Source organism: Ursus maritimus, unplaced genomic scaffold (genome assembly GCF_017311325.1).
Source record: "Ursus maritimus isolate PB19 unplaced genomic scaffold, ASM1731132v1 scaffold_33, whole genome shotgun sequence".
In the NCBI taxonomy this organism is placed as follows: domain Eukaryota; kingdom Metazoa; phylum Chordata; class Mammalia; order Carnivora; family Ursidae; genus Ursus; species Ursus maritimus.
In genome coordinates this window covers 23430356-23453541 of record NW_024425897.1, presented here as the reverse complement: position 1 = coordinate 23453541, position 23186 = coordinate 23430356, and the positions used below count along the sequence as shown (strand labels likewise).

General features: G+C 39.1%; 1 protein-coding gene across 1 annotated transcript in view; it reads right to left on the bottom strand.

Moving 5' to 3' along the window:
* Nucleotides 1-348: 348 nt before the first annotated feature.
* The window catches only part of KNTC1 (kinetochore associated 1), a 66108-nt gene continuing 43270 nt past the window's right edge, over nt 349-23186 (bottom strand). Inside the window, exons 42-63 of the mRNA XM_008688843.2 lie at nt 22582-22691; nt 20341-20548; nt 18224-18313; nt 17182-17353; nt 17042-17100; nt 16681-16897; nt 15910-15983; nt 15429-15639; nt 15203-15312; nt 12828-12874; nt 11391-11469; nt 10077-10195; nt 9432-9567; nt 8690-8785; nt 8263-8319; nt 5630-5684; nt 5459-5522; nt 4786-4915; nt 3398-3487; nt 2806-2951; nt 1915-2005; nt 349-576 (exon numbers count right to left, since the gene is read on the bottom strand). Of these exons, the coding sequence (XP_008687065.2) occupies nt 556-576; nt 1915-2005; nt 2806-2951; nt 3398-3487; nt 4786-4915; nt 5459-5522; nt 5630-5684; nt 8263-8319; nt 8690-8785; nt 9432-9567; nt 10077-10195; nt 11391-11469; nt 12828-12874; nt 15203-15312; nt 15429-15639; nt 15910-15983; nt 16681-16897; nt 17042-17100; nt 17182-17353; nt 18224-18313; nt 20341-20548; nt 22582-22691 (2382 nt within the window). The 3' untranslated portion in view covers nt 349-555. The remainder of the gene's footprint in view (nt 577-1914; nt 2006-2805; nt 2952-3397; nt 3488-4785; nt 4916-5458; nt 5523-5629; nt 5685-8262; nt 8320-8689; nt 8786-9431; nt 9568-10076; nt 10196-11390; nt 11470-12827; nt 12875-15202; nt 15313-15428; nt 15640-15909; nt 15984-16680; nt 16898-17041; nt 17101-17181; nt 17354-18223; nt 18314-20340; nt 20549-22581; nt 22692-23186) is intronic.

Below are 23186 nucleotides of genomic sequence, written 5' to 3'. Positions count from 1 at the left end.
TAACAGCACTTTCCCCTTCTGCCTCTCTAGCCGACCCCCCCCCCCATCTCCCCGTTGCTTTTCAGTCCTTTTAACACCTTTGCAACCAATTCCTGGCATCCAGTCCTTCTCTGCCTGAAATATCTAGAGCGGTTTCTATTTTTTGGGCTGGTCACTGATCCGCTCTGCAGCAAAACTTAGATACATATTTACTAGAACTACATTAAAAATATTGACACTATTCTTATTTGTATATGAAGATACAGGATATAAGTAGTTATTTATCCTGTGGAGGGAACAAAGTATTTTTGCATTTAGTTTCCTTCATATGGGGTGCAAAAGATCGATAGTCTCCATAAGTTATACAAGTGACTGGTAAAGAAAAGGTTTATTAATTCACGACATGAGTTCTTTATGGGATAGTCATACTGCTATGAAGCGCCTTAGTTGTTACTTGCTAGTTAACATTTGATAAGTTATATCAATTGCACAATTTTAGAATGACAATAAATATGATTAGTTAATAGTAGACTCCAAACTTCCCTTTATTCTTCTTAAAAAAGGATGGATGATCCGCTATGATCCACTAAGAAACATCTAAATGGGAAGAAACACAGAAGCATTTTTATTAGTGTTATTTAGTTTTTTCAACAGAAAACGGTCTTATAAACTATAAAATTGAAGACTTAATTGTATCGCTAAACATCTACATATAAAATTATTTGGCATTTAGATCGATAGGACTAGAGAAAAACAGATACATTTTAAGGGCCACAAATTTGTCTCCTGAATTAATAATCTCTCTTTAAAAAAAAAGTAATCTTATGCCACTGAACACAACAGACTAGAAGTGAGCATGGAAGTTATTAATGAAAGTTAACAAAATGTAGGCTTATTTTAACATGCCTATCTGGACCAAAGGAGGGGAAAAAAAAAACCACAATAATTTAATTAGGTTTACTAAAACTACCAAAACATGATCAAAGTAAAGAATTCTGGGGCGCCTGGCTGGCTCAGTTGGTGGAGCACGCAACTCTTGGGTCTCGGGGTTGTGAGTTCGAGCCCCATGTTGAGTGTAGAGATTACTTTAAAAAAATACAATCTTAAAAAAAAAAGAAGTAGGGGCGCCTGGGTGGCACAGCGGTTAAGCGTCTGCCTTCAGCTCAGGGCGTGATCCCGGCGTTATGGGATCGAGCCCCACATCAGGCTCCTCTGCTATGAGCCTGCTTCTTCCTCTCCCACTCCCCCTGCTTGTGTTCCCTCTCTCGCTGGCTGTCTCTATCTCTGTCAAATAAATAAATAAAATCTTTAAAAAAAAAAAAGAAGTAAAAAATTTTACCTTATACTTAAGTTAAGGATAGGAGTAAGAATAATTTATATGCATATTTTACACATGAAAACATTTGGAAGGATGTATACTAAACAGTGATCCTTTTACTGAGTAGTGAGATTTCAAGAGATTAGGGTTTGCCTGGTTTTTTTTTTTTGGCTCTTGCAAATTTTTTTTTCTATAGCGAACATATGTTTTTGGCAATTAAAAAGGAGAAGAATCAAAAGTAATTAATGCCCAAGCACAACATTAATCAATGCTTTTTGAAATTTAGTTTTTCATTTGCTTCAATATGAAAAATAAGACTTTATGAGGAATTATAATGCTGGAAAGCCCCCAAGAGACTATGTGGTCCATTTCCAAAAACTAAACCCTGCACAGGCTCAGCAACCGGCCCGAGGCCACCCGCCCAGAGAGTAGAATCATGGCCTCTTGATTTCTGGTCTAGGACCCCCGTATAAAAAAACCAAAATACAAAAATATACATAGTTACACATAAAAATACATTTATCTCCACAATACCAGAACAAGTTGGTTCAATGTCAAGACCCTAAAAATATAAATGGTGTCAGGTTAGAACCCAAATAATGGTGGGGCAGCTCTACCTTCAGGATTTCGCAGGGAGCGGTGTCTGGTGGTACAGGTTTCCCACAATGCCTTGAATATTCAGTTATAAAGACTGAAGCTTCATCTAAACTATGGAATCAGAAAAAAAAAAGAGAGTCATGAGGAAATTCTCAGGGGGGTTGATAAATACATTCGCTATCTTGATTGTGGTGATGGCTTCGCTGGGGAATACAAATACTTGAAATATGTGCAACCTATATGTGTGTCTGTGTATATATATATATATATATATATATATATATATCTCCAAAAAAAATGTTTATAAATGACAACATGCAGCTCTTGTGGGATCACAAGTGGTAGATAAGCAGAAGGAAATGCATGGTATGGTAATGAGAAAGGGATGCACACCAAGTGGCCAGCACAGTTAGACTATAAGTGGGGATGGCCCAGGAAAGACTTCCATCCTGACCGGGGTGCCCTTCCTGAGTGCCAGGCATTTCTCCCTTCTCCTTTTCACTTTCCAAATCCATTCCCAATCCTATCTCAAGAAACTGATTTCCAAACTTGTGGGTGCAGGAAAATTAGACAATCAAGCTTAGCGAAAATTATATTACATAAAAGCCCCCAATTCTCTGAGCAAGTGTCTAAGAAATAAAGCTGCAACTCAGGTTTTAAAGCAGGACTGTGAGACACCTGTTTTGGGGGTTCAGAAGGCTTACTTGGTGTCTGATTCCCAGTTCACGTTCGAAGGGACTGAGTTACAGGACAACCAGCCTGTGGGTGTGTGTAGTAATGCTACAGCTTAATATGCAGAGCCCTTCATTATGACCAAATAGGTGTGCAACCGTTTGATCGTTTCCTCTAAAATAAAGGTAAATTTTAAGGAAATTCTACAGTAAGGTGTTTTTGTTTGTTAATTAACTTACCTTAACTCACTTGCCAGATAGTTTACCAGGTCAGTGATGTTGCTGCTATTCATCATGTGCAATTTCAACGTTTGAAAATATCTTGTCTTTGCCAAAATCCCAAACTCCTTCTTACTTATGATATTATTCAGAATCAGATTTCTAATCTATAGAATAACGGGTATCGTTATATTAAAAACGTGTGAAATTCCAAGGCCTTATTCACCACCCAGAAGCTTCTTAAAATCACAAGTTAAATTAGCATTGTATTGTGACTAAGCCTCTTTTTTAAGGGAGTGGGGAAAGAGAGATGTTTTAGTAACAGATTAAATCAACAAGAAGTGATAGCTGTTAAGCACTTTGGGACTTTTTATGAGGAAGATCTGCTTACAACAAGCATTTAAACCTATAGATTTTCCACTGAGCACAGCAGCAAATAAGAGAGGGGTCTCCGCCTTTTAAAAAATGTACTAAGGTTTTAATAAAAGCATAATAATTTTATATACTACCAAACAGATAGAGATAGTGGTTTTCAGCTTAACTTTGATTTGGGGAAAATTATTACCTTCCAAAATAAAATTTTTCATAGCAAAAAGATGAAATTGCCTCTTACTTGATGTGAAAATCCTGCCAACTGCCCAGTATTCATATGCTCTTCTAATTGCTGTAAAATGATCTGAGGATTGCACGAGCCCAGAAAATTCTAGAGGAAAAAAAATGAAAACACAGTTAATGGAAAAGTGTTATTACTACTAATTTCTGTTAAATCTGAAAGGTTTTCATTTTTAAATTTAGAATATCTTTCAGAATTTCTATTATAGGGAAAAAAACCCCCACCTCTTATCATATAACAAGAAATTACAGAAATAAGGAGGAAGACATTTTACAAATACATATTGTAACAGCAAGAGCTGTTTAACAAGCATTTTGTCATTCTAAGTGCCAAAAGGAATCTATTTAAATACTAGAATTTTGAAAAGCATCAATGGATGAGTTTATGAAAAGTAAAAATAAATAAATAAATTAAATAACCCAAAGTCAAAGACAGGCACAGATGGCTGTGAAAAAATGCAATCAATAGACCAAATGACAGATAAAAAAGATATGCGTGTTCATTTATATAGATCTCTACTGGCTTATCTACCTTTGGGAAAATACCATAAAACATTCCCAAGTGCTTTGTTCTATTTGTTCTGTATTGTAAAGGGAATGAGTTATTTTTAAAAGTTCTGTCCTCAAATGCTCACGGCTCCCTTTGTCAGACACCCACACACAAAGCCCTCTCTCTCATCTCCCACACCCAATCACTAAGTCAAGCTGTTCCATCCAGTTCATTCTCACTGCACTACCCTACTCTGGGGATGTATCTCCTCAAGCCTTTCCTGCCTGTCCACAGGCTGTTGTGTGTGGATCAAGTGAGATACACCTCCAGTCGAGTGCAACAGCTTCCCACTCCTCCCTTCTTGCCTCCTCTCTCCTCTGACCAAGCCCATGGATTGTTCCTTAAACAGGGCCTGAGCAATTCACTTAACTCTTCCAAGAAAATTGATTGTCCCCCCTCACCTCTACCCGATAAAGAACAAGGTCCAAATCCCTTTCTTAAAAGATTTTATTTATTTACTTGAGAGAGAGAGACAGCACAAGCAGGGCAGAGGGGCAGAGGGAGAGGGAGAAGCAGACTCCCCGCTGAGCAGGGAGCCTGATGTGGGGCTCGATCCCAGGACCCTGAGATCATGACCCAAGCCGAAGGCAGACACTTAGCCAACTGAGCCACCCAGGTGCCCCAGTCCAAATCCCTCTTAAGGCATCCCTCAGATGGACCTTGATCTATCTTTCAGGCTTACCTTCTGCTAAACCTGCATACAAACTCCTGCCCCACTCAGACCGATACATTCATGCTCTGCAGGTCTGGTGAAAAGGAAATGCAACCCTTTCACAGGGACATGCACTATGAGACCTTCTGTTTCTCTGGCAGCCCCAGAGGAATAATTTGCCAGATACCTTAATTTGCTGATGTCTTTTTTCCGAGTGGGGCATGAGCATCAGACAGGCTAGTGCAAAAGCCGGAAGCTCCAACTGGACATACTGCCTGGCTACTCCAAGCATGTCGAGATCATCTGAAACTGGACATCTTCGAGAGAGCACATGAGTTTGATAATATTAATGAAATTAAATTAGTTCATATGTTAATTTGCTACCTGACTGTGCTTTCAATGATTTTAAGCATTGAAGTCCTGGGGCATAACATACACTTAGTAATGAGTAGCTCGAGTCTTCCATGGCATTCTTTGTGGAATAAAATAACCTATCTGCTGGAACACAGAGCACTCCTTGCTGCTGTGATTATGTCTGAAAGCCCACACATGCCTAAAGTCACATTCTCAGAAGACTCCAAACCACTGAAACAACACTGCATGATTTAGGGGAGTCATAAAAGGACTTTGTACATGCATTAAAACTAATTTTGGAGAAGGCTTACTGACTCGGTCTACTAGCTGCACTGCATGTGGAAAGTGGACATTGTAAAAATATGAAAGACAGTTTACCTTAGAAACAACTGATGTGCTTAACTTCCCAAGAAGAAGAAATTACTTGAAAGACAGGTTTATTAGAAAGGAATTTTATAAGCAACACGTATGACTTTTTGGGGTAGGAAAACAAGTATTTTACTTACTCTAGAACAGCGACGAGACTCTCACAGCAATCTGATAACTGACTGGGGCTCAGAGGACAAGATGCTGAAAATTAAAAAAAAATAATGTGTACACACACACACACACACACACACACACACACACACAGCTATAAAATGCTACTGTCACTGTTTCAGGGGAGAGAAAAATACCTGAAAGTAGGGGTATCTGAACCACACGCTGCCAAGCTTTGCTGAAGTAGGGAACCTGGAGAGACAAGCACATGATGGGATTCACGCCTGGGGTATCATGAACTCTCTTGGTTTTGCAGTCATGGAACTATACGCTTAGCGCTTATGTTCTGGATGCTAAGACCAAAATCATAAATTGGTATCTTCCTGATTGAGATGGTTAGATTTCAGGATAATTTTCTTTTCTTTCCCTCTCTCTCTCTCTTTCTTTCTCAAAGTAAACTCTACACCCAATGTGGGGCTCAAACTCATGACCCCGAGATCAGGAGTTGCATGCTGTACTGACTGAGCCGGCCAGGCACCCTTGGATAATTTTCTTCATAACTGTATAGTTCAGGATCATATTATACAATCTTGGCTGATTTGTTATTGTTTCATTTGGGGGAAAAAAGCATCAGAACACAACTCAGAAAACAAAACTTACACTGTCATGTGCCAGACGTTGTGTAAGAGCCACAGGAAAGGGGCAAGCAGACAAGAGAAAGGATTTCAAAAAATGAATGAGGCAACAACAAAAATTTCCACTCATTGGGAACAGGTTAAGTGACTTATGGTACATTTTACTCCTTATTATGAGAATGATTAAGAGTTAAAAGTAATAAGATGCCAAAAAAATTAAATATAGAGGTCTCATAAGATCCAACAATCCTACTCCTAAGTATATGCTCATGAGAAAAAAAAAAACAAAACACATACATCCACATAAAAACTTGTACACAAATGTTCATGGAGCAGCATTATTCTTAACCCCAAAATCTATCAACTGATGAATGGATAAATAAAACTTGGGTGTGTCTATACAGTGAACATTAGTTGGCAGCAAAAAGGTATGAAGCCCCGACATCTGCTACCACACAGACGAACCCCGAAAACATGATGCTGAGTAAAGGGAGCACAAAAGGCCCCGTACTACATGACTCCACTGATGTGACATGTCCAGCACAGACACCTCCAGGGGCTGAAAGAGGGAGGTATAGGGACTGACTGGTAATGGATATGGGGTATATTTTGGGGGTGAAGAAAATATGCAAGAATTAGAGAGTGGTGATGATTGCACAACGTGGTGAACATACTAAAAACCACTTAATTGCACATTTTATTGATTTATTTTTGAAACTTTATTTTTTTAGTAATCTTTACCCTCAATATGGGGCTTGAACTGTGGACCCCAAGACCAAGAGTCACAAGCTCCATGCACTGAGCCAGCCAGGCGCCCCTTAACTGTATGCTTTAAAGGGTACATTTTACATGGGAGTTATATCTTTTTTTTTTTTTTTTTAAAGATTTTATTTATTTATTTAACAGAGACAGCCAGCGAGAGAGGGAACACAAGCAGAGGGAGTGGGAGAGGAAGAAGCAGGCTCATAGCGGAAGAGCCTGATGTGGGGCTCGATCCCATAACGCCGGGACCACGCCCTGAGCCGAAGGCAGGCGCTTAACCGCTGTGCCACCCAGGCGCCCCACATGGGAGTTATATCTTAATTAAAAAAAGAAAATAGGTCTCCATGTGCTCTATGGAACAGTCTTTGAGGCACCAATGTTATGTGGGAAAAAAATAATTGATCTAGAATGTCACTGCATTTATATGTACAAAAACGTATACACACACACATACAGACACAGACACACGTGCTTGTATGATAATAGGAAAGTTCTAGGAGAAAGCAGTGTAACCGTAGTTACTTCTGGGGAGATAATTTTGATGGGACAATGTATTAAGCTAAGAATAGATGATATATTTCCACATTATATATTATAATGATGGGGCGCCTGGGTAGCGCAGTCGTTAAGCGTCTGCCTTCAGCTCAGGGCGTGATCCCGGCGTTCCAGGATCGAGTCCCACATCGGGCTCCTCGGCTGGGAGCCTGCTTCTTCCTCTCCCACTCCCCTGCTGTGTTCCCTCTCTCGCTGGCTGTCTCTCTGTCACATGAATAAATAAGAGCTTTAAAAAAAAAATATATATATATATATATATATATTTTAATGATTATGTGGTATTCAACTTGTGAAATTTAGAAAAGATGAGTAAGATATGGTGTCTGACTGAAAGATGTTCCGAGTCCAGGAGGGGCAGTCGAATGTGTAACAAAACAAATTACACTGTGGCAGGTGTTACAGTAGAGCCAGGGTTTGGAGATCATGAAGGTGTGGTGTGGCTCAGGAGGCTGGGAAGGCTGGGGCTGGTGAGGTCCTCCGAGAGGCGACCTCTGAGCAAAGTACTCCGGGTCCCGGCACCTTTTAACGGGGTATCAGTTCCATTCTTTACAGAGGGGCCAGTTACCTTACCTAATGCACCCAGCAGCCACAAGCCCATCGAGTGTAAGCATTAAATTCTTTTTGTTGTTGTTGTTAAAGATTTATTTATTTACTCGAGAAAGAGAGAGAGAGAGAAAAGCGTACACGAGCAGGGGGAGGGGCAGAGGGAGAGAGAATCTCAAGCAGACTCCCTGTTGAGCATGGAGCCCGCTGCCATGCTCAATCCCAGGATCCTGAGATCAAGACCTGAGCCAAAATCAAGAGTCAACGCTTAACTGAACTATCCGGGTGACACTAAGGATTAAATTCTATAAAACTTACTTTAGGAAACTACATACCTGCCATAAAGAATGGATACTAGAGATGGCAGTTAAAACTTTCCTCAGATAAGGAATCTGGGGGAAAAAATACAGTTCAGAAAATCACCAAAATGGAAAACTTCAACATGAAATATCAGAGTCTTACATTTTCAAAACAAAGTATCAGTAAAATGTATCTACCATGAGAACGACCATGAACGTTCACTTGCTAAATCACAAATATCAAAAAAGGTCAGGGAAGCTTCCATTTGTTTCCAGAGAAATTTATGTCATTTTTGAGTTAGCACTTCCTCTGGCCCAAGACCAAGTTAAGTTTGGCACGAACCCAAGAAGAGTGAATGTTTGCAGCACGCATCTGTTCAATCACAAGTATCTGTACAGAATGCTTCAGAATTGCTGTGCAAGAGCTTTCACACAGACCGCAGTCCCGGGCACGGAGTCTTACCATATTGAAGCCAAGAAGCTTTTGCAAGAGTCCATTCCAAAGCTGCAGGTCATAGATTTTGTACTCCAAACAGAGCTCAGTCACCAATCTGACTGCCTGAAGCAGAAAAGAAATAAAAAAAAAAAAAATCATACTGCTTCAAGATACCAGGAAATCAAACCACCCATCGAAAAGGTGGGGCGCTACACATAAAATATGTTTATAACCTAGGTGTGTCTATTGCCGAATTTCTGTGAAGGCATCCTCCTCTCCTCTAATGAAAGAAAAAAGAGACTACGATTATTCTTTTTCTTTCTTGCTGTCATGGATTCAAATGGCAGCTGGGACTTTCCCCGCTGTCTTCTTTCTACCCAAGAACGGTTTGCCTGTTGGCCCCGCCTTCTCGCCCTATGCTCCAACTGCCTCAGGGACTGAATTCCCATAAGCAACGACGAGGAAGAGGAGGTACACCCCTCCTGGCATAGGGACAGTCTTTTCTCCCCATCTGGATAAGGACACACAGGCTCTGGGAAGGAACTACAAAAGTGTCCTCTTGTTGGTGGGATCAAGCCCTAGGCTTTAAGAGACAGAGGTAAGGGGACCCTCCAAGTTGCGTGTCACCTGTCAGGATAGGAAAGTAGAAACGGTCTCAGCAGTAGGCTAGTTCAGGAATGAAGAGTTTCTCTGGCTTCAGGCATTTGGGTGAGTAGAAGCACATTGGAGAAGATGGGGGACCCACCCTCAGACAACTCCCAGTACATACCATGGATTCATGACTGTGGTTTTTCCATAGACCCTTAATCATTCCTTCTTTAGGACTGTTGCAAAATAATTCATATGTGATGGGGATATTCAAAGTCTCAAATGATGCCAGAAAAGTTATACATTTTAAGTAAGATCTGAAAAACAGAGGCACTGATGGGAATCATTCTTATAGACCATATTTACATTTAAGATAGAGGCCACCATAGGGCAATATTAGAGCTGTTTGTTTTAAATGTCTATTTTTTAGGCTTCTAAATATATTCACTGAATATAATAGTAGAAAGAAATCAATACAAGCAAGATCAAGAAAACATTCAGTTCCTAAATGCCTCAAAAAACTAGGGAAACAAGATGTTCTCAGAGGCCTATGTCCCCTTTCCCAAAATGGAGAGGACATTCAAGGCAGCAGAACTAGGTTTACACGGCTATTCTAATGCACTCATATAAACTAAGGGGCTTAAATGTACACTTCCAAAGAACCAATCCGTTTCCTATTTCTTTTCTTTTTTTTCAGTAAGCTCTACACCCAACTTAGGGCTTGAACTCACAACCCCAAGATCTTGAGTCATGTGCTCTACCGACTGAGCCATCCAGGTGCCCCGTGTTTCCTATTTCTTAACACAATTTAAAAAATTCTACTTACTTCACTTCTTCCATGGGTTTTTTGAAGAGAGATTCTATAGTTTCCTTGTCGGCCAAATATAGGAGACACTGAAGAGCACGTGCTCTGTGGGCAAAAGTTAACTGGCGCACACCCAGTGTCTGTAAAACCAAAGCAGGTTTGCAGAGATGCACGCATGCTGTAGCTGGGTACATGAGTTCCAACTTAGGTAACATAAACCTCATTTTAAAAAAACATTAAAGTCAATCTCTGCCCTCAGGGAGCCAGTGGTTCTCAAAGTGTGGTCCATGGGCCCCTGGCAGGCCTCTCTCAGACTCTTTCAAGTGGGAAAGGGTCAAAACTACTTTCACAATCATACTAAGATGTTACTTGCCTTTACACTGCATTGATATTTGCCCTGGTGGGTAAAACTGCTGATACTAGTCAGGGTAGGAACACCCAGCTGCTGGGGCAGCCACGGCGTTCTTCACAGCCAAGCAAAGGTGACTTCCACTTACCAAGGTTCTTGATGGAGCAGTAAAAATTAATTTTATGAAACCTCAGCTCTTGCATACATTAATGAGTTCACACTTGAACACATATTAATTAAAATGTATTCGTCAATGTTCTGTGTGACCACACGGGCAGCACATGTAGAGCGTACTACACACGGATGGTTTTTCCGGGAAAAGCACGTGTATGAATGAGTTGTGAGCTGAACTGGGCACTTTTCATGGGACACCATTTTTATCTGAAGCGATGACTATCAGATAAATACGCGAGGAAAACTAAAAGGGATGCTCTCCCCCCTTGCTGTTGAAAACATACAATCAAAATCTCAGATTTCCCCTCTTTTCTTCCTTCTATCCAAGACCCATTTGCCCCTTGGCTCTACACCCCTTCTCTTCCTCGGTTCAGCTGTCTCAGAACATTTCCACAGGCAAAAGCCTGAAGGCCAAAGAGGTGGCATTGCTTTAGGGAAAAGGGAAAGTTTAGTGTAGCTTAAGTTTAGTGGGGAGGGAGGGAGGCATGACTGGAGGGTGCAGCCTGTCCTGCAGGGCCCCTGATAGTAGGAATGTTGCCTAACGAAGGAGTTAATAACTACGAATGTAGATAACCGTGGGAACGGTCAATAGGTTCTGTTTGCCAAACAGGATGTTATGGAAGCCAGCACTAAATGGGGCTTGCAGATACTACAATCCCGATTACGAAGTAAGATATGCAGCACTTTGAGTAAGTGTGTAAGTGAGCATTATCTTAAGCATCTGTTAATGATATCAAGCATGGTGAATATGCAGGAAAAAAATGCTGAACTGAGACGCAAAGATGAGTTTTGACTCCGTGTCTATGGCTTACAGTTGTAGCTGATGTTGCAAACACGAACAGCATTCTTGAACTGTAATCAATTGGACGAGACAGAAGGAGATACAGGACTCTGGGAAAAAATATTTTAAATTACATTTAGATTTTAATTTAGTGATAGAGTACCCAAACAACAGACCTGTTTTACAGTCCTTAGAAAAAGTCACTAGGCATCCCAAACATGAGCCTGAAGGGTTATGGATGAAAGGCATTTTTGTTTTTCCCTTTAATGGATGCTTAATCTTTTCTTGACTTCTAATCATAGCTAAAGATAATAAAAATAGTAATTTTTAAAATTTAAGTTCTATTTAATTTAAATTCTATTTAAGAAAATGATACAAACCATAGCTACAAAGTACATTGGACACTACACATGGAAAATTCTGTTTTAATTCACAGGACCTGTTAAGGGTTCAACCTCTAGACTCAGGCCTGACTGGCCCCTTCCAGAGGAGAGTAAGATGGATATAGTGGGTGGGGTAGAGGGTAGAACTTTCAGTGGGAAAAGGCAGGAAGTTACAAAATTGGCATGAAGTATCCCTTTGAGATCGCCTTGGGATTTTCTTTTTTTCTTCTCTTTGCATTGTTTCCCTCTAAGACTTTCCATCTTGACTGATTCAGTTAGACGTTGGATGAATCTACCTCTTGCTTAGACAAAGATGTCCCTGTGTTTGAAAGACTAAAAAAGGACAAGGTGGGGTCCACAGGAAAGGAGGGAATGGAGGGGTGGTAAGCCAGCTCTGCCCAAACCAGGAGAAATTCTTCTCTCGGGTTTGCTGCTCCCCATCCTCTCTCACTATCAGATCTCCAAGGCTGAATGCAGTGCTTCACACGTGACTTGACCTACTTTTGGTCTACAGCAGGAATGGCAAAAAGCTGCCATGCATGTCACCACTCCCTCTCCCGTGCCTGTGCCAAGCATCATTAATGAATTACCACATCCTTTTTGATTTGGGCCCAGATACAGTCGGCAAGCCATGATCAATCAGATTTAGCACGTTAGATGAAACCAATGCTCCTTCCTTGGTCTGGTTCAGGTTAGAAGGGAAAAGGAATCCTGGTGGCCCATACAGGAACCAGCCCAGCTCACCAGAGTGAGAGAATACATAGGGGTCTGGGGCCAGAGTCCTAGCAAATAACAGAGTTCTCCTTTGCTTGAGGTGCTTTCTCTGCTAAAGGTATTCTAGGAACCCTCAACATCAGTAGGGACTCACTGAGGGTTCAGAAATTTTGGATCTTGGTTGTTTCTTATTTATTCCACTGGAGACAGTTGTACATACTCATGGCCATATATCAACGGAGTGATTCTTCTCAGAGACTCTGACCCAAGTTACACGAAGAAAGTCTTTTCAAAACCAACCTCTGACAGATTTATTGTAAGATTCCTACTATGCAATAAGATAAAGGCACATGTAAGTAAAGAAAGAGTACCTTCGTAGTGCTTCATCTTCTTGAAGTTCAAATAATTCTGATGGTTTCTTTGAAAAAGTGAAAAAACATAAAGTAAAAAAATTACAGAAAGTTTGTTGACTATACAAGCTAACAATCAGATGAAAAACCCAATATACAGAATTATGTTTACATAGAAGAAATTAGAGTAAAACCCATTACTTTATGAAAAGATTTTTTTCTTTTAAAAAAGGGTTTCCTCACATTTATTCAGTCAGTGAATATTAAATGAGCACTTACTATGTGCCAGGCACAATTCCAGGCACAAGGGTGGCCTGAGTGAACAAAACAAATCTTCCTGTCCTCTTGATGCTTATAGTTATTGGATAATTTTTAAAAGGAAAGGACTCCATGGATTTTTAAACAAGTTGTTCAGTAATTCAGTACAGATTTACTGGGACTTACAAAGCCATGTGCAAGGTGCTAGGTACAGACACAGTTCCTGGCCTCAAGATGATTTTGTTTAGTTCTCCAAATTTACATAAAAGTTAAAACATGCTGGTTTCTGAGTCAACCAGAGAGTCTATGTGGCCTAGCTATGCTTCTAACCGGGTCCAATAAAGCACAGTCCTTGCTCTTCATAAACACTTAATAAATAAATAAGTACTTGTTACATTGAACACCAAGGGATATAAAAACTAATTAAAAATCTAATATCATTTCAGTTATAGTATTTGTTTACAAATAGATTTTTTTCAAGCATATCTGCCTAGAAAGATAGAGGAAGTCTCTCCAGTTAAGTTCTGCCTGAAAACGCAGAAGTAGTACAGAAAATTCTGCATTTGGATTGCCGAATCCTGGCATAAATTTAGATGTTAATGACACTATTTCTAAAAAACTGACACTATGTGCCTCCTGATGTGATACACTAAAAAGAACACATCACCTATGTGGTGTTCTTGCCAAAAAGACATAACCTGAATCTAATCATGAGAAACACCCCCTGAGACCGAGACATTTTGCAAACCAACCAGCAGGTGCCCTTTAAAAACATCAATATCCCATCACAGTCAAAACAGACTGGAGTAAGAATCATCAATGGATGCTTAATCGGGTTATATGTGTGGTGGGGAAAGGAGATTGAAGAGGAGCAAGTTATTAAATTGTCTCCAAACACCTCCCCTAATAGTTACAAAAGGAAATACAGTATAACTATGTAATAGGGACAATGACAACATTGTAACCGAGTTATTTAAATTTACATCACCTATTAGGGCAAATAGATATCACATACCTCCATATGTCATACCCTGAGAAGGACATGACATCACTTAGGCAGGATTCTAGCCCAAACTGCATCATTTGAATCTTATCATGAGGAAATATCAGATGAACACAAACTGAGGGGCAGCTTAGAAAATAACTGGTCTGGGGCGCCTGGGTGGTGCAGTTGTTAAGCGTCTGCCTTCGGCTCAGGGCGTGACCCCAGTGTTCTGAGATCAAGCCCCACATCAGGCTCCTCCGCTAGGAGCCTGCTTCTTCCTCTCCCACTCCCCCTGCTTGTGTTCCCTCTCTCACTGGCTGTCTCTCTCTGTCAAATAAATAAATAAAATCTTAAAAAAAAAAAAGAAAATAACTGGTCTGTACTCTTCAAAAATATCAGTGTCGTAAAAGACAAGGAAAAGCCGTGGAACTGTTTTAGATTAAAAGAGACTAAAGACATGACAAATACATGCAATGCATCGTCCTAGATTAGATCCTGGTCCCAGCAAAGGGGTGGTGGTGGTGTAATTGCTATTAAAGAGTATGATTGGGACAATTCATTATATTGTAACATGGATCATAGATTTGAGCCTATGTTTGTGGTATATCAATAGTGTATCAATTTTCAATTATCTAATTTTGATAATGATAACTGTGGTTAAGTAAGAGAAAAGCCTTGTTCTCAGGAAATACAGACTTGTTAAGGGGTAAAGGGGCATGCCACAGGCAATTCATTCTCAGACAGTCCAGAAAAATATTATAAATATATATATTATAGGGTGAAACAAATATGGCAGAATATTAAAACATTGATGGAGCTGGGTGAAGGGTATACAGGGATTCTTTTCAACTATTGCAACTTTTCTGTATATTTAAAATGATTTCAAATAAAAAGTTAAATCACATGACCCTAAGAATAGGCCACTTCTTTTATATGAGTTCATCTAGAATCACCAATTAAAAGGTAAAATAGTTGCAAAACAATATTTAAATGAAAAGAAAAAGGAAACAACTTCATTAAAACTCATCAGATAACAGAAGGTATTAAACGGAGTCAACGTTACTTGTTCTAAGAGTCTGAGCTCCTAATTAGAAGGTTCTGTCAGTGAGGGACAACAGACAGAACAACAGATCCTCCCACAGAATGGACTTACCTCCCCAGGCTTTGTGGATGGGCACAGCCACTTCTCCAACAACATGTCCCAGACCTTCTCCAAATTAATTTCATTAACTTCGGCAATTTCTTTGGCGGCTGTGTGAATATCTAAGATATTCAAGATAAAGAATTTAAAAAAAAACCCAAGTTTTCAATGCAAGATAACTGGAAATCAAAATGATAGTTCTCCTTGAGCAGAAAGCTGAGTGGTGTCTTGTCCTCACCGGGATAATCTTTGCCGGACGAGTTCTGAATTCTTTGACTGATGCTAGGGTGTTCGTATAGACTGACAAGGAGGTGCGCGGGTTTTCCTATCACCCTCAGATACTCCGCCGAGTTCAGCTTGTGGGCTATGAGCACGGCTTCAGTGCCTGACCGCCGATACTGAATATGAAGCTTCTTCAACAAAGCCTCTGCCTTTTCACGTGTTTCATCCTTTAAAAAAAAAAAATCACAAGCAAAAAGAAAATGTCATACTCTAAACCTCAGGTGAGGCGAAGAATCCATCTTTATCAATCAAGGTCCCTCCCTGCCTTAGTTACATCCTTACGTAGCTACACAAACCCTCATCTTCTTTCTCCATTTTAGGCATCCAACCCTCCAAGACGCCCGTCACCGTCACCGGGGCGGGATGAGAAGGGACTCCAGGGGAGCTCGAGTTAAGTGAAAAGAGGAAGGAGCCTTCACCGTGCAGTTCAGACACACCTGAGATGGGATATTCTGTAGCCATCTCTCGGCTAGATACAGGCAGAATTTCAAGCTGGACATCTTGAAGGAACCTGAAAGGACAAAGAGATTTATAAGCAAATTTTAAACAAGATAAATGTATCTGAGTCAAATTAAAAAGGCTATTTTTTTTAAAAAATGAGAACGCATACTCAGAGTAAAAAAACAATTTAAACAGGACAGAAATACACACATTTTAACCCGAACGGGATAAGGTTATACATGTAGTACATACAGTTCATTATTCGCACTATACAGATTCCTTGGTTATCTTTCCAAGTCAACTACATAGTATTCCATTCTATGAATATGCTCTATTTTTTAAACAAGTTCCTGACAAATGAGCATTTTTAAAAAAATAGTTATTTTCAACTTCTGTTACAACTAAAAACATGGCAGTGTGTGCCTGAGTTTGTGTGCATATTTGGTTATATGAAAGAACACGTAAGGATTCATTACTAGAAGTATGAGTGGCTATTAGGAAGCATCAATTTCTATTCCTACCTACAAGGTGGAGAGCGCCCACATCCCCACACCCTGGTAAGCTGCAGGGAGCCTTTTCAACATTCAGCAAATGTTAACAATGTCAGCAATGCACCAAGTGAAGACAGAGGGCACACAGGACATTTTTAACTACCATCAATAGTTTTAAATGCCTTTCCTTAAAGATCGAGAAGTCCATTTTCCTTTATTGCAAGTTCAAAACAACAAGCCAACCATTTTGAGCCCATTTAGAGGAAGAATCCGTACCTTCTGGGATATCCTGGGCAAGACTGATGCCAATAGCCACAGCCCACTCTGGGTTAACTATAGACAGTAAGTAGGATTCGATGGTTTGAGTGATCTTAGTTATTTCCTTGTTAATCAGCGTCGAGGACTTAGCTTGTGTTAACTTCAGGAGCTTTGGCTTCAGTTTTTTTTCAAAAACATGCTTGGCTGTAGACACATACAGAGTGTCCAAAGAGAACTTCAAAAAGAGGAAAAGAAAATTTAAGGCTGATTTATATGCACACCTTTAAGTTTACCTGAAAGCAGCACAAAATCCTTCTACACAGGGTCTAAGTTAACTAGAGGGTCTAAAGGTACGCCTTACAAAGTCTCAACCCATTACCTTCATTAATTTAGAAATTAGGAGCAGCGTTGGGAAAGATTCTTCACTGAGTTCTGTAGCTAAAAGGGAAACAAAAATATGATTTGCTTAAGAAAAAAAAATGTGGCTATTCGGTAATATTCGTAAGTTAAGGAACATACAGAGAATTTTCCAGAAGTTCTGTGCTGTGCCAAAGAATATTAGGTGAAAAGGCAGTCTAGTTTGGGCAGCTGATGGCAAACTTATCACATGCTCCAACATATACTGATACTCTAGATCCACTGGAGGAGATATTCTTCTGTATGATTTCAAATGTTTCAGAAGACTCAATGCCTATATTAAAATATAAACATAATTTCCTGTGAGATTAAACCAATCCTGTTTCTGAATTGTCTAACTTGATAGCATCATGGATTTCCACTCCTGAGATGGTCTTATTTTTACAGAGATACACAAAAATTTTGTACTTTTACCTCTAAGGTTATCCTTCTAAACCAAAATCATAATTTACGCAATGATTAAAGAAATTATGTCCGGAGAAACTAATGGAACCCTGTTGTTGGTGGGATGTCTATGAGTTTGACAGTTCCCCATGCCCTCTTCCCACAGTCTAAGAGATCTCAAAAAATTTGATTTCATTTTAAATACATAGGCAGTCAATCTAAAATTAATCCTCTATATCCCTTACATCTCTTTAGCTTATATCTCATATTTTGGGGGCTTGTAAAACCTTTTGAATCAACCCATTCTTTTAATTTTTAAAATCCAATTTAAAAAGAGATAAAAGCTTCTATGACCAAAATTTAGAAAAGACTAAAAAGTTACTGAAAGCACTAGAATTGAGTCAGTCCTATCTACTAATATAGAAAGTGGAATCTAACTCTGGGTCCCACATACTTTTTTTTTTTTTCCTTCTTCTGAATCACAAAAATTTTGCTTTAATTCTTCCAAATCAGTACTTTAGTGACTTCATGCTCTTGGGCAAATTTAAATTGCGTTAGTAAAGCAAAAATAGGATTAAGATAAATGATAAAATATAGAGAGCATGAGAAGTCTTTTTACTTCTGTATCCCTTTCAAAGAAGAGGACAGGAATAAACTAGGAAGCACAAAGGATAGTCCAGAAACATACTATATGACTGCAGTTTTGTAAATAATCCAAAAAGATGCATAAAGATAATTTTAAAATATATATTAGTTATACCTGATTAATATTAATGTTGGTTATCTTTTCATCGGCTCTTTCTATAACTTTTAGGACGACTTCAATCATTTCATAGTCATAGGGATCCAACTGTATAAAAGTAGAAATATATCAAAACTTAAGAAGATAGTCAGGCCAGCAGATGGTTTTATTCAATTATGGTCATCAGTACAGATTACAAATATAAAATCTCACTGCACTATGGTGTTAGATTAGATTATTCTTTTAAAAATGAACTGAAATGGGGGCACCTGGGTGGCTCAGTTGGTTAAGCATCTGACTCTTGATTTTAGCTCAGGTCATGATCCTCGAGGTCATTAGATCAAGGCCCTGAGCCCACGCCCAGCGTGGAGCCTGCTTAAGATTCTCTCTCTCTCTCTCTCTCTCTCTCACCCTCTGCCCTTCCCTCCTTCCTCTGCTCACGTGCTCTCTCTCTCAAAAACAAACCAAAAAACCCTGAAATGTTCTTATCTTAAAAGTAGTTCTTTATTAATTCTATCAGGATAAACATTCTTTAAAATGTTTCCAAAGTGACTTTAAAAAGAAAGCTGTTCCTAGGGTACTAAAAATCTAGAAAGAATAAATATATCAAAACTTCATAATTTTGTAAGATTTTTAATTTTTTAAAAAGATTTTATTTATTTATTTTGTCAGAGAGAGAGAGAGCATGCACAAGCAGGGGAATGGCAGGCAGAGAGAGAAGCAGGCTCCCTGCTGAGCAAGGATGCGGAATTCGATCCCAGGACCCTGGGATCATGACCTGAGTCAAAGGCAGACACTTAACCAACACAGCCACCCAGGCATCCCTGTAAGACTTTTTAATTAGAATTCTATGTGTTACATTTAAGATGGGAAAAGTACAATAGGAGGAAATGGACCTTTTCTTGGAAATGATGTAACTGAAAGTGTGGGCCGCCAAGCAAAAGTTTCTCAAAGGATTGCATTCTGGCTCTAGTCATATACTGAAATGCAAAAATTAATTGGGTGGCATCTATATATGTTCATAAAAAGAAAGGAAGTATTCTCTTTGTTCTTTGTTTCTGCCCACACACCATTACTTTTTTTTCCATTTCTTTCTTTTTTTTCTATTAAGATTTTATTTATTTATTTGACAGAGAGAGACAGCCAGCGAGAGAGGGAACACAAGCAGGGGGAGTGGGAGAGGAAGAAGCAGGCTCCTGGCGGAGAAGCCTGATGTGGGGCTCGATCCCAGAATGCTGGGATCACGCCCTGAGCCGAAGGCAGACGCTTAACAACTGCGCCACCCAGGCGCCCCTTTTTTCCCATTTCTTAAATGCCAAATAAAGTCACAAGAATAACAACATTTGAACTAAGTGGGAAGATGATTTCTGTAGTACCTAGAACTTTTGAGCAAGTCTATATTATTTTTGGCTGAATTTCAGGCAAAATATAAAGCTGAAGTATTTCTTGTAGTCTATATTATAATCCTCCTCCCCCTTCCATCCACTTTTACTCCCCCAAGAAACTACCCTTTGACCTAAAATTTCAATTCTCAGAAAGATCTCCTAAGAAAATAATCAGACAAGAGGGCAAATACGTATATATATGAAGATATTCATTGTAACAACTTATAATAGTGAAATATACAAACAATTTAAATGTCCATCCATAAATGCCTGATTAAACACAGTATGCTTCATCCACACAGTGGAACAATACGCATCTGTCAAAAATGAGACAGATGTACGTGTATTGACATGTAATGACAATATGTTAAGTGAAAAAAGAGAGTAACAGGATAGGATATTTAGCCTAAGATAGCAAACTATTAATTAACATTTTTATCTATCGGAATGGGGTTATAGAGAAATGTCACTTTTTGATTTATACTTCTTTCTAGTTTGATCTTTTCAAAGAATATGTACTATTTTCAAAAATCTGAAAAAAACGGCTATTTCGATTTTCAGGGGAAAAAAAAAGACCAGGAAATCTCTGTGTTAAACTATTAAAAAGATAGAAATCTAAAATTATCCAAATTTAAAGTTTTAAAAAATACAGGACTTGCATTTCCAGCTTATTACTCAATGTATCTAAATGAACTAAGGGCAGGAGGGATGCTTGACATGACCCGATGTATTCATTTCCCGTTCATCTACCTTATGGAGTATTCCACTAAGACTGATGACCAAATCTTTTGTGCTCGTCAGTAAAGGAACCATTTCCAGGGCTTTGGCCAGGAGTTTGGGGTGCTGCTGCTTTGAGGACTGTGTGCTCGTGTCCCCCTGGCTCTGGCTGGCACTGGGGTTGTGTAGCAGTGTTTCGATGAAGAGCTGAAGAGCTGCATCACAGTCCAACTGAAACGTGCTAAAAGAAGTATTCCATTACACACCAACTTCCCCGCGCGCGTGGGTTTCCAAACAATTTCTCCCCAACACACTCCCATCACTGGACTCCAGTAACCCTCTCCTTGCCTCGTTATCAGATCACATACCTGCCATCAGAGTTAATTACTGCCTTTAAAAATCAGATCTTGTTCTCGGTGGCCATGTTGACATGGCACAATACTGGAGAGAAATTTGTAATAAAATTGAAAATATTTAATTCCTTTAATAGGGCAGTTCCACTTTCATACACTTCACAGTAGTAGCCAAGATACACTTAGAAGGATGTCCACTGCAAAAACTGTTTGTAATATTTAAAAATTGAGAACCACTCAATCATCCATCGATAAGGAGCTAGTTAAATAACTTATTCATACAAAGGAATACGAGAGTTCAAGAGCTACGAGGAAGGGCTGTATGTACCAGTCTTGTAAGACATCCTGCTAAGTGAATGATGCATGCTACAAAATGGTGTGTAAAGTATGATTCTGTTTTTGAGGAATGTAACTAAATGCATTTGCATAGGGGAAGTAAGAGAACAATACAGGCCAAACTCTTGTAACTAAAGGGTGAGACTATGTAGAACTTTGATTTTAGTATGTTCCATCTGAATTAGAAAAATAATAAAGACTTAAAAATTAAGAATGAGGTTAATATAGACAAAGAGACAATTACAATGTCTTAAGCCTTATTAATAAGATGATAGTTTAATCTGCCACATAGAATAACTAAAATATCAAGAAAAGCTTTAAGGAGGACCATTTTAAAGTCATTCCCTGAAATTCTAAAGGCCATCTAAATTTACTCAGCTGGACTCCTTGGGGTAAAAGTGTCACTATCACACAAATACAAATTATCAATGCCACACAAGTGACAAGAATATGAAATGAACTTGACATTATTCTAGCTATTTACATTTCAGGAAAGGGCTCAGTATGACAAAACCACATGCAAAAATCTACCAGGAGCTCAAATTAATAAAAGAGAGCGTGTGTGCCCCCCATTCTGGATCAGTAGCAGTCCAAACTGAAGAATGGCATGGTTTTGATCTTTCAAAGTACAGTTAGTCGGAGCTAGTTAGAGCTAGGAGCAGCCTATAGCTTTTGACTTGCAGGTTCAGGATGGTGGCAGCCAGGGTCCTCACTAACCTCTCCACCGTCCACAGGAAGAGCTGGGTACCTGCATGGTGGGGAAGTGTGCTCCTAACAGTAACTCCGACTTCACTCATCTGTCACGAACTGGATGAGGTTATAGCACCATTAGTATTTTAAAAGCAGTCACTTATTATTTGACCATGAGCGGGTCACCTAATATGGGTTTGTTCTCTCATAAATTGGTAATAACATGCAATAAAAATTGTAAAAAATTAAATGGTGGCGTATGTGAAAGCACTTTGAAACTGATACTATGACAGCAAACTTGTCATCCTATTTATTAGATGAACACCTGAGATATTATTTATTTCTATTCATCACAGTGAACTGTTATCTATAAACAAAACATTCGGCCCTTGTTTTCTTTATTCACTTATTAAATTATTTTTAAAAATTCTCCCTAAATCATACTTTTCATTATATCTTAATTTAAGATGACCCTACCCCTGAGTTAAGCTGATTCATAAGTTCAATTGCTCATAACAATATTTCCAAACTTTCCTGAACATGGGGATCATCTGGAACTCCTTCCTATTAAGGATTAGTTTCCTGGGCCTCGGCCCAGATCTACGGAGGCAGAACCACCAGGGAAGGCCCCAGGAATCTGTATTTTAAATCGGGTGCTCCAGGGGATGTTCATCGCAAGGCAAATCTGGGAAACCCTTAACACTGAATTTAAAGGGTGGTAACTTAAGAGAATTTAATCTGGTTCTAGGTTCACTTAGTTTGGGGATGAACAAAAGAAAACATCAGAGGTCCACAGACCACATGGAATAATCATCTTTACTATCGATTCTTGCGGTAAGGACTTCCAGTTTGTTAAACTAACAGCAAAAAATACCACTAAGTTTTAAAGAATTACCAGCAATATTCCAGAATGAGGCTTGTGTCCATATCTATATTCTCCACGAGAGCTTTAATGAGGTCCTTCTTGGTGAGAAAATGTTGCCTGAAAACTGGCTGGAAAGAAATCTAGAAATAAAAAGAGCAAAACAAAAAACCCAATAAAGTAAAAGGTACCAGAATAAGGACACCATGGTGATTTGCATTTTTATAGAGAAACATTTTTCTAGACTCCTCCAACTTTTTTCTTTTTTCTTTTTTTTAAATCACCCTACTCAACTTGACTGTCATTCTGACATTTCAGGTATATTTGGCTGTGGGTCCAATATCTCTCTTAGTCACACTAATCTTTCACTCTTCATCAGTCAAGCATGGTTGTTAGCGATAACTAGTCCCATTACTGCATACGATTTAGGCTTCAAAACACATACCATTTCCGCAATGATCACATTCCTGATAAGCTTACTGTTTGTGAATAAGGTAAGATGTTTTTTATGCATAGTGTAAAGAAAATAGGGTTTTGTTTGTTTTTACAAAGTGAAAAATGACTTTTCCCTAACAGGAGTTCCTAAACCGTGGTATACCTGTATATATACTGATGTTATCTCTAACCAAACAGCAGCA